Raw genomic sequence first — 12,043 nt, 5'->3', positions numbered from 1 at the left:
TATCTAGGGATATGAGAGTAAAGGAGGCTGAATACATATGCACGCCACACTTTTCAGATTTTTATTTGTAAAAAATCTTGAACACCATGCATCATTTTTCCTTCCAGTTCACGACAATGCGATTCTTTGTCTTGGTCTATCACATAAAATCCCAATAAAATACATTTAAGTTTGTGGTTGTAACGTGACAAAATGTGAAAAAGTTCAAGGGGTATGAATACTTTTGCAAGGCATTGTAGAAAACAGTGGCTATGGCAAAATGTTTAAAAGTACAATGCCAGTTTGTGGCCTTGCTTCAAGTTCTTTACCCTAAACATAATGTTCAACATTAAACTGATAAGTATGCATACAAAAAACAAAGTAACAGTAGATTAAAACGAAGCACTGCAAACTTAACATTACGGATACAAATATCACAGCGTCTTTAGGGTAAAACTGTCTTACATTAGCAGCAGAAGTGTGGCTCATTAGCAGCTGGCTCAGTTGTAAACAATCTGCAACGCAATGTGTCTTGTAAAGACAGTTTGTGTTGAGTATTTTAAAGTTGGACATGAGTACTAGTTGCTGTTGTTGAAACATTCATGTTTATAAAAAAAAAATCACAGTGGGGTTTGGAAGCCAACATAGCTGCAAATAAACAGCTGTAATCCAAAACACAACTGCTGAGGGCATGTTCAGTCCCAGTCTGACCAGTAATGTCACGTGCAAACCCAGTGCTGCTCAGGATCAGTCACCTGGTAGTTTCTTTTCCTGGCTGCTCTCAGTCTCTTCCTCCATCTCCTCCTGGACACTCTTCTGGTCAGATTGAACACTGTCGCTTCGCACACGCCTTTAACACACAGTGACAGCACAGACCATCAATACGCATTGCTTTGATATTTCCACAACCTATACCTGGAAAACACATTACATTGCTTCACTTTATGTTAAAATACCCACTGCAACATAAAACCTAATAAATAAAAACTATTGTTTCTTTGTAAAAACATGAAAAGGTCAAATCTGGTTGACCTGAAACATAGTAATAGCAAATGAAACATAACTTTTCAAATACCATATCTACCATATTACTTGTCTATCTCTCAGTGAGTGAATGACACATTTAACTCAGTATTTACCTAAATGTTGGTGGGAGGTACTCTGCTGGTAGCACAGGGGGTAGGGGCAGGCCTGACATAGCCATGTCTATGAGATGCATGGCCAAGATAAACTCCTCCGCGGTTAGCTTTCCATCCTGGTCAATATCTGACAGATTCCTGGGAATAAAAGATTAAAAAAAAAAAAAAAATCACTGAAGAAGAGGAGCCAGCTATTTCACATTTGAAGGACTAATGTATTCTGTGTGCACCCTCCTGGTTTGATTAAAAGGGAATGATTAAATTTGAGATGACAGCTCAATGTACTGACCATATTGTGGCCAGCTGACTCTGAGGAAGACTGGACTGCATCAGGATAGTGCGAGCCTGAGGACCTGGAATGTGTGCATAAACACAAACACATCTTGTAAGTTATACAGAAAGAAGCACCCACACATTGTGCATACATGAAAGAATAAAAAATACTATCCCAAATTATGATATATTACTCTGTGTGTGCATGTGTGTGTGTGTGTGTGTGTGTGTGTGTGTGTGTGTGTGTGTACCGGTGAGGTGTCCACTCATCATCTTGTCATGGGAGTTAAAAAGCTGTCTGTACTTCAGCCTTGAGGACTGAGGAACAGCCCAGTCAGAAGGAGGCTGGCTACTGGACCCGGTAACAGAGATAAACAACAACAACAAACAAAATACAGTGATGTGGCTTTTAGCAAAAGGAAAGACAATGAAAAGGCACATCCAAGAATTACTCGAGAGCAGGTCAAAAGAAAAGAAATGGTTTAAGTGTACGGCCTACATACAACTCGCCAACAGCTTGTGATGATATTGGGAGACGCCATGAAAATGTTATGTTTGAAGATTGCTATCTGGAGAAACAGCATAAACGTCTCAATATCTGACATACCCAGCAGCATCAAAGGACGAGCCCTTCTGCAACTTGGCACTGGAGCGATTAAACGAAGGCTTGTTGACAGACGGAGCTGAGAGAGAGAACAGTACATTTCAGTCTGAGCGTGTGGTCAAATACCCATCTCAAACACTTCCCTTAATGTAAAGTATAAACTGTGTGGTTCATGTCAGTTTTCTTAGGGTGCGACATTAAATTCAGTCAGTCAGCAACAACTTCAAACACTTAATTCAAAGCTGCTGTTGGCTTATAGCAGGATTTGTTACTGGGCTTCTAACAAACTAAGTAAATTCACTACAAAAACAGTGACCTGTTACTATTCATAAACCGTCATGTCACTGTCTATAGTACTGTATCTGTAAATAGGACCTTAAATGTGAGACCTTTGCCCACACCCAACACAAACATTTCAACCCTTCCCCACCGATATGTTACCTTGGTGGGAGAAGCCTGAGATGGGCTGCATCAAGCCTGTGGGAGGAACTCCGTTGGCGATAGGCTGGGGGAGGGGAGGCGGGACAGAGGAGACTATTGGGGGGGAAACAGGAAGAGGAGGAAGGGGGAGCGGGGGCACACCTGGTAGAGAAGCTGAAATGGGAGCCATTGGGGGCATCCCTGGAAAAAACACATACAGTATAGTCATGATAGTCAAACATTTTCTTTTCATAAAAGGAGTCTGTCAAGCAGCATATGAGAAAAAAGGAAGAGAGAACCACGTGACATGAACCATATTTCTTTATTGCTGAATTTGACATTATTATTTTGGTGTTACAGTGCAAGCCTGAAGGAGACAGGATGATTATTACTTTATACAGCTGCATTATAACTTTATTGATCAACGCTGAAGGCGCAATAAGGAAGAGGCAACGCTGAGAGAGAAACATCTTCTGTCTGACCTCTGAGTGACTCATCACTGTAACACTGGAGTGCTTTACCAGCACACAGTGTTATCACTGCCTTTTTTTTTTACAGGGCCAGTAAGACATTGAGAAACTCAAGGGAAAGCTGTTGTCACATGAACCATAACAGATTCCATCTATCTTATGACAAACTGTGTGCAGTGACTGTTCTGTATTAACTATAAGCAGCAGTGCACCACATCAAAAACATTTAAAACCTCAATTTGTAGTCATTTAAAACTGCATGTAAGGCAAATGGTTTGAGGGTAATGGTTCTATTAAATAAAACAATGCAGGTTACCAAACCCAACAAAGCAAATATTTCACATTCAGAGGTCACTGTGCTCTTGTTTTTCTGTGTCTTACCAAAGCCAGTCTGTGGGGGTAAAGGCAATGGGGGCTGTTTCATACTGGGAGGAAGAGTGGGAGGCAGAGGGTGACCCTGGAGTTTCAGTTTGATGAGTTTCATGGCGATGGAGAACTCATGAATATCCATCCGGCCATCACCATTCATGTCAGCCAGAGCCCTGATGGACAGAGTGTTTCACCAACATTCAGAAAGAAATAGCACACTGCTGGACTAAATCGCTAACAACCTGAAAAACCATGGGTGTGAACAGACTAGGGTGAAGTTTAAATAATGAAATTGACTATGTAATACCTTCCAGTGTCTGAGCTAATAATAACTTTGTAGGTATGTGACTCACCAGATCTGAGCGAGGATGGGAGGAGGCAGTCCTGACTGAAGGAAGAAGTTCTTGGCCTGGTCACCTGACAGTCAAACAAAAAATAAATAAAGACCACTTTAGATCACGTGAAGAAAGTCAAAGTCTAGTTTGATCATATTTTTGACATTTAACTGAAACACTGATTGTAGTTAATCAGGCAGTTATTGTCCAGTATCACTGAGTAATATCCATGTAACATCCAAATAGTAATGATCGGGCATTATTGTGAACAATATCTTTCACTTTAAAAATATGGACCTCTCACTGTGAGGCACACTGTGATTTTAAACTGGATTGTTATGCAACTAAAATTAGGCTGTAATTTCCAATGTTTTTTTCCAAATTAATTCACGAGTTTTCTTAATTCTGATGCACTTCCCTGTCACACACATTGAGCACCAAGAACATTGATTCCCTGACAGCAAGTTCCCAACATGGCCAACAATAAGCCATGTGACACTGCCCCCGTTCATGTCCTAATCTTCACCAGACCATAAACTGTAAGAGAGGTGTGCAGACAAGAGAGACTGTTACCTGTGATGTAACCCCCGGCTGTCGGAGAGAGGCTGTGAAACTGCTGATCATGTTTCGCTCTCTCATCCACTGAGATTAGAAACACATCTGAACCTAACACACACACACACACACAGTTACAGATCAGGCACCAAACCCAAAGACAAATCCAGATACAGGCACAGGAGGAAAGGGGGGCATGAGAAGAATGTCTTAGTCATGAGGCTCAGTTCCTGTTAGAGGATTCCTATTAGGTAACTAAACTAACTAAGAGTAACGAGGAAAGAAAAAGAGGATGAGTGGATGAGGGACTGAGTTAGAGACTATCGCCTTTCCTTAGAAAGCACAGTACACGTCAAGTCTGTGTATGAATCGCTAATGTGAAAGTAACAGATTCATCAATGCTGACAGGAAGGATTTTGGTTAGAGTGTGTTCACACATACAGATTCAAAGAATGACACTGGGGGCAGCTGTGGCTCAGGAGGTAGAGCGGGTTGTTTCCAAACGGGAGGATTAGCGGTTTGATTCCCGGCTTGTCCAGTCAACGTGTGGAAGTGTCCTTGAGCAAGACACTGAACCCCCAGATGTCACCGGTGTGTGAATGGGTCAATGGCCGAGTAGTGTAAAAGCGCTTTGAGTGTGCTGTAAAGCGTAGAAAAGCACTATACAAGTATAACACCATTTACCCTGGTTTTGCAGCCCTGTGCCCACGAGGAGCTCGGCAGATTCAGAAAACACCCAGCTAAAGGTTCAACTTTATGCAAGTATCCTCTGATGCAGTGCGAGCAACAGCCAGGTGAGAGCCAATCACAATCCTCTTGGATCACAAGTAGAAACTGAAGCAGAATTGTTCACTGCTCCACCACATTAAGTATTTTAAACAAAATGGAGGAAAAACCTGTGGTTGCAGTCTCCACCTTCCCAATTTTCAAGGATGTCTTTAACCGGTTACCAGGACATAAAGGACAACATGCGGAACCAAATCGCTGATATACGTAGCAGTATGAAGTACTGGTGATATGTCAGAAAACAACTGTCCATTCGAAGCAGAGGATGTAAATTATGTGTGCAACACAAAACACACCCCCACAACATATTCACCAAGGGCCAGGTGCAGTCAGCTACTTTGAATCCGTATGTGTGAACACACCGTTGGTACCAAACATAGCCAGTCAATCAAAAATGTAGCCAAAACGCCAAAACATTCTCTCTAGTGAATGTGTTATCCAACAATATAAAAAACAAAAAACAAAAGTACAATTCTGCATGTTTGGTTTGACACTAAGGGCCTCCTAGAAACCCAGAGCCAGTATCCCTCCAGTCAGTTTTATTGATCTGCCAGTGACCTTACTCAATAATTAGCTCATCTTTTTACTCTCTGCACTAATAGCCCAGTTTCCACTTTGTTCCGTTTTCCTTGATCAGTCAAATTGGCTGCCACATCAGAGTTAGTTCGAAACCTCTTTCATCTAGCTAAAAAGTGGTTTCCTTTGATTCCAGCTGACAGCTCCATCCTGAACCATTTGCTGACTCAAGTGCTGCTGACAGAAATGTCATTTCCTTTTCCTACTTTTTTAAACTATTGTGGGAAAAGATGCTTATTCAGCTGTACTTTTGTATGCAGAAAAAAAACACATGAAAAACAGCTATTAGCAATCAGCTTTTCTTTGTAATTCTTTTTTCTATGGCTACAGTAACAATCCAAATTTTCTGTCCAATGCTATATTTTGTCAATCAATATTCTGACAAAAGACTAGATTTATGCCAAATATCACACTGTGTAGTTTTTCTCCATCTCTTTGTCTGTTTGGCTCTTTGATACCAGTTACATCTGCTTGTACAGTATGTCCTCATATGTAATATTTTTCCTGGGAGATTGGGGCATTACACTTTTGATGTTGCCTTCACTTGTCTTGGTCCCATGTTCCTTTCTTCTGCCTCTACTCTGAAGTAATTCTAAAGGCCTGACAGACTGGCCTGACAGACTGGGGAGCTTTTAAGATATGAATGTAAAGTGTGTTCATGACAAGCTCTGGTTTGGTCTCTAATGGGCTTGTGAATTATTATGGTGAATTAATGGAGCAATGTGCTGCCACTTTGCTCAGACTCCTCACTACATTCTTAGTCGTCATCTCTGAGAAGAAAATCAAAACATCAACTTCCATTATACATTTCTTTTATGTCAGTCAAACACACATGCTGACCTGTGAATGTGGTGGGGAACTGTGCCATGGTTTGCTCAGTCTTCTTTAGCTACACAACACCTGAAACAACACATTGAGAAAAGCATATGATGAGATTATCTGAATCAGCCACCACATGGAGTGTTTTTATTGGCTCAATAAACCAGTAATAAAATAATCAGTAATATAACTGCTTCCCATTAACAACATTTCAGTGATGAGTCACACAATCTTTTCACTGTGCAGGAGCTAGTGTTTTCAGCCTCCAGTCCTGCAATTGCACTAGATGATGAACAGTATATTAACAGGACCCAATAATCACTGGTCACCCTGGAGTCTTTCAGACAATTTCACATCTTTCAAGCAACATTACCTGGAAAGTCACTGACTAAAAGACGCCAAAAACAGGGAATTAGTGTTTTGAAGATGATGGGTTTGTCTGAGAACATGCATTTTTTTGGACAAACTTAGCAATATAGCAGCAATAATCAAACTCTGAGGTTTTGATGAGGCATATCTTTGGTTACCTTTATATTTGAGTCCAGTGATAGACAAGAATATAAGTGACAGTAACATCTGAGAGAATATCTGTACATCTTTCAACAGCACTGGTGCCACCATCTGAGAGACAGGTACAAATTCTCACAACGGTGTAGGCCACATGCATAGCCTATGTCATAGGCTCTACTTAGATTAAATGCAGAACCATAAATCAAGCTTAAGTGTTTGATCCATTCCGTCCACACCGACTCTGACCTCTGTGCAGCCTCTCTCGTCAGAGCAGCCGTCAGCGGAAAAACAGCACAGTCTTCACCAGGCTGACTGACAGCAGAAGGACAAAACTAGTTTTCAAGTAGGCTCATCAGCAAGGAATCAGCAGCGTTGATGTTCTGATTTATTTATTTTATTAATGTCCCCTTCTCTGACTGGGAGAAAGTAAAACCAGAAAGCTCACAGCACTAGGAGCCTGATCCATCAAAAATGATTCAAGTAAAAGGTTTCCAACACATAAACAAACTAACAGGTGATCTACCTGATTTAAACAGCTGTCTGTAGTGATTACACTTTAGATGTACAAAAGGAAAAAGTTAACTGGAAGCATAAAAATGGGGTTCAGGGATGACGCGTGTGTCTCAGAGTTAGTGTGGATCAACACATTTGAAAGATTGGCAGTCGGGGCGGGGCGACAGTGGCGCAGTGGGTAGAGCAGTCCACATGTCGAATTGTCCTTGGGCAAGACACTGAACTCCCCGAGTTGCCCGTGATGGCAGCGCATATGCACACAGCAGCCCAGGGCCCTCGGCTCCAAACAAAATTTTGTTGTACGTGTCACAATGTTAAAATGACAATAAAATAAAAGCTTCTTCTTCTTCTCTGTCCACCACTGTGAGACCAGTCGTTTGTGCATAAGATGTTTATTTTGCAGCTGCACCCAGTGCGACCTTTGAAAAAAGTCAGTCACACCTTAAATAAATTTGGTCACAAAATGTGACTGATCACTCGCAGTCTGGAGCCCTGGTGTGTGTGTGAGACATAACTCTGCCCTAGTGGAGGTATGTTAATCAGATCCAAACCTGCCTCCCTCCCCTGTATCCCTGTGGCCTACAGACAACCCACATTGCAACAGACATGGACTTAGTCGAGGTGTCTGGGTGCAAGTGTGGGTCACTGGCTTCTTCCTGTATGATGTAAACACAAATATGTGTTGCTTACTAAGGGATGAGGAGAACCTCGGTTACAGGGTCAGTTCACCCAAATCACACAGAGAAATTGTCCCATTCTGCCCCTGCAATATCAGTTTTATTTGATGATGCACCAAGAGTTCCACTTCTGAGACTTCTGCCACCGCCACAATATAATGGAAGTAGATGGAATTTAACCCATAGTCGACAAACCATCAAAAAACTCAACTGCAGTGTTTCCTTCCAGAAACACCTACTCGGACATTGTTGTGGACTTTTTTCTTCACTAGTCCTGTTGACTGTGTGCGTGTGTGTCTGTCCCATTATCAAAAGAGTGGGAAGACAAAGTAACCATCTTATCTAGGTCAGGGAAACAAAGCCCACCCTGTACAAATACACACAGACACACACTTTCATAGCTGCCCTGAGAGACTACTAAAGCAGTTATGCGACTACAGAAGACTTCTGCCAAACTGCTAGTCAACCATGTTAGTTCTGAACTACAGAAACAAATCAGCCAGGGAAAACTTTTAGCATAAAAAGATGTTTTGAATTCATGTTACAAGCTGAATTAAAGGGGTCACATCTTTTGCATTTATCAGAGACTAATCTTGCTTCAGTGGAGCTGTAGGAACTCACAGTGGGTAAATCCAGCTCCAACCTTAAGTTAAACTTCAATGAAAAACTAACTGGCTGCCAAAACTATTGATAGACAAAATAAACTGAAAGTTCTTTGGTTCTTTGTTGCAGCATTTCCTATTTCCTTTGTCATCAGCGAGTGGCTGGGGTTTAATACTTTGCTCTGCCTGTGTACATGGATTATGGGATTAGTCTACTGTATAATTACAGCATTGGGATGTAACTGGGGTGTCAGTCTGTTATCAAGGCTGGTGACAGATGCTTGTTTAAGCAGCCAGCTTCAGAACTTGGTACAAATTAGGGTTCAGACTCTCTTCTCTCATTTTTCCTGATACATCAAAAACAGTTCATTCAGTTCACTGTGCTGAGTAAAACCCTCAACCAGGAGGCAGCTCATCCCCTATTGGTCTAGTTTGAAACAGAGCAGAAACAATGATTCAGTGACGAATCAATTAGTTGACTGACTGAAAATTAAAGATTTTCCTGGTTTTAGTATCACTGAAGAATAAAAGTTATTGATTGTGGTAAACAATGATGGATGTTCTTCATTATTCTTATCTTTCTTTAAAGTAAATGACCAATGATTATTTGGATTACATGCCTTTTATTATGGCAAAAACAATTAGTCAATTCATAATTTGATTAAGAAAAGAGAGGCTTTTTTAAGAAAAGGCATAAAATGCAAATGTCAAACATTGTCTTTCTCTGACAATACAAACTGAATATCTTCAGGATTTGCACTGCTGGTGAGACAAAGCAAGACATTAAGAGGAAGTTACCTTGGTCTACATTCAATACACATCTATAAAATACACACACATAACTTCAGGGTGTCCTGCTTTCTCAATCACACACTGAAGACACACCTCGTTGCAACACACCCTCTGATACTGACCCTAAGCTCTACAACGCTCTACAACTCTCTCTCTCTCTCTCTCTCTCTCTCTCCAGCACACACTATGACATTATTATCACATTGCTGTCAAATGGTGAGACCTGAGAGGTAACAAAATCCCTACCCAGCAAAAATACACAGAATTACAGTGCACTCTACATCAGCTCCTCCTGCAACACTCCATCCTTCTCTTGGGCTCCCTCCTGTCATCCCTCCATACCAACAAGCTGCCTGGCCTCCACAGCTAGCTAACATTAACAGTATCAACATAATAACTGAGAGCAAGAAAATGCCTGGGATGTATCAAGCTCACCTGAAGAAGAGCACGAGGACATGTCAGGGTTATGAAGTCATTCTCTTGCTCATATTACAAATAAAATTAAGTGTTTTGGTAAGGTGTTGGCCACCACCACATGCGACCAAAACAGCTTCACTGCACCTTGGCAATGCTTCTACATGTCTGAAACTCTACTGGAAGGATGAACAACACTGTTCCAGAAAATATTCCCTCATGTTTTGATGGTGGTGGTGGAGAGCGCTGTCTAATGCATTGCTCCAAAATCTTCAAATGGGTTGAAGACCCATGCCACGCCAGCATCTGTATTTTTTGTTTACTGACTCATGTATTGAGGTGTTTCCTTTAACATGCCACTTGTCTGTAGCATTCTCTGTACAAATTCCCTGGGGTTTTCAGTATTAAACGCATTCATAGGAATCAATATTGGTGCTTCAGTAAAGCATTATTGAGCATTTTGATCAACTTGGTAATCAAATATCTGCAATCCTACTCCCACCTTTAAGTGCACCTGTCAGTAACCGGGTTACCATGGAAACCGCTTCTCACTCATGGAGCTTGCTAAGACTTTACATCACAGAAAACGTCTGTTTCACAATTCATTCTCACTTCCTGTATCATTTCCTTGGACTCGCATATGATAGGATGCTTCGCTCAGCAACCACAGGCATGTTTCAGACACATAATGGGGTAGTCAGAGGGGCTGTTTTAACTGTACAGGTGTAGTAGACGGTAGCTAGATGGACACTGACTGTTACCGAATAACATCAGGTTTAATGTTAGCAAACGTAGGCTAACTGAGTAACCTCCACCCTGCTAGTCGCTATCTGCTAAAGCATTTTCACCAACCTTGTCGATTCATCACCTTATTCTCACATACAGGAAAAGCTAAGATTAACCACAGAAAAGTCTAGGTTAACGTTAGGTCACAGACAAGCAGCACAGATGCAGCGATTTTGCATTAGCGTAACGTTACTGGCTAACGTTACCTGTTACTAGTAGCTGGATTGTAACGTTTTATAATGTCTCGTCGGTCAGATCTTGTTACACTGACCAATATCAGACCGATATAGATATGCTGATATTACAGTTATACGCTGATAATAGCACGCTATACCGGCCAAAAATGACCAACTAGCCGCACTTACATGTATCAATGCAGCTAGCAAGCAGGCTAACCAGTGTGAAGCTAACGTCAACCCGCTCAGGGACATTCTTTCACATCACACATACTACGCTCTGTCCTTACCTCATAGTTCTGTTTCCATCATGAAATACTGGATAAAGTAGCTCGTTGCGTGTTTATGTAACCACACAATGCGATATTATCTCCCAGAAGATGCTGTTTTATCACCAAAACCCTTCCCAGCAATTCTACCGTGGCTCCGAAATCCTGACTAAGTGAGGGACAGCTGGAAAATGGGGTAACGCCACTAACATATCGCGAGACGTGACATTAGCTATACAAATATTGACATGCAATCTCGCGTGAATTTAATGCTTTGGCTTGCCTGAATAAAGGGTTTAGTAGCGCTTCTGCCGGGTACTATTAGTTAAAAAACACGTTTTATGGAAATATACCGATAGTAACACATATGTAAACAAGAATAAAGTGATCGAGGATGTAACCCGAATGCAATAAATCCACAAGAGTTTTATCCACTATATGATGTTTGCTCCCAGAAAAAAAGAGAAAAATACAATTTCATATGGAGTCTAAAAGTTCTCAAGGCAAGACACTTGATAAACAAATCAAATAGGTTAACGTTAAACAGCGTAAAGCACTGAATAAGACCACGTAGCTTAGATGATCAGGACATGTTGTTTAGAATCTTGTTTTATAAAATCCATTCAAGGGTCTAAATTTTCGGGTTTTTTATTTGAAAACATTTTACAACTGCCCTGATTAAGTCACACAATAAAAATATGAATGCGGAGTGAATATATGTAAGTTTCACAAATATAAATTACTGTCAAATCACAGAAAATAAAATAAAAACAGCCACCAACAAAACTCATGACTGCACTTGCAATAGCCAAAATAGACAAATACTGGAGCACAGTGGATATGCCATACCATCTGTTTGTGCTACAAATGATTGATAAATACTAATACTTGACACGGCAGTTATCATTAGGACGACTATGGTACTTTTCCATCGCATCCAGTAGATGGTGGTATTGTAATACCAACAGAAAAAAATGTA

General features: G+C 41.0%; 1 protein-coding gene across 1 annotated transcript in view; it reads right to left on the bottom strand.

Moving 5' to 3' along the window:
- itsn1 (intersectin 1 (SH3 domain protein)) overlaps positions 1-11,253 on the bottom strand; it is a 46,126-nt gene extending 34,873 nt beyond the window's left edge. Inside the window, exons 1-11 of the mRNA XM_020606655.1 lie at positions 11,086-11,253; positions 6,347-6,406; positions 4,163-4,255; positions 3,608-3,671; positions 3,267-3,427; positions 2,437-2,616; positions 1,999-2,074; positions 1,643-1,743; positions 1,408-1,471; positions 1,119-1,256; positions 735-829 (exon numbers count right to left, since the gene is read on the bottom strand). Of these exons, the coding sequence (XP_020462311.1) occupies positions 735-829; positions 1,119-1,256; positions 1,408-1,471; positions 1,643-1,743; positions 1,999-2,074; positions 2,437-2,616; positions 3,267-3,427; positions 3,608-3,671; positions 4,163-4,255; positions 6,347-6,374 (1,000 nt within the window). The 5' untranslated portion in view covers positions 6,375-6,406; positions 11,086-11,253. The remainder of the gene's footprint in view (positions 1-734; positions 830-1,118; positions 1,257-1,407; positions 1,472-1,642; positions 1,744-1,998; positions 2,075-2,436; positions 2,617-3,266; positions 3,428-3,607; positions 3,672-4,162; positions 4,256-6,346; positions 6,407-11,085) is intronic.
- Positions 11,254-12,043: the final 790 nt, after the last annotated feature.

This window comes from Monopterus albus, unplaced genomic scaffold, assembly GCF_001952655.1.
Source record: "Monopterus albus unplaced genomic scaffold, M_albus_1.0 scaffold80.1, whole genome shotgun sequence".
Classification (NCBI taxonomy): domain Eukaryota; kingdom Metazoa; phylum Chordata; class Actinopteri; order Synbranchiformes; family Synbranchidae; genus Monopterus; species Monopterus albus.
The sequence above is the reverse complement of the archived record's forward strand: the minus strand, read 5'-3'. Positions and strand labels throughout refer to the sequence as shown.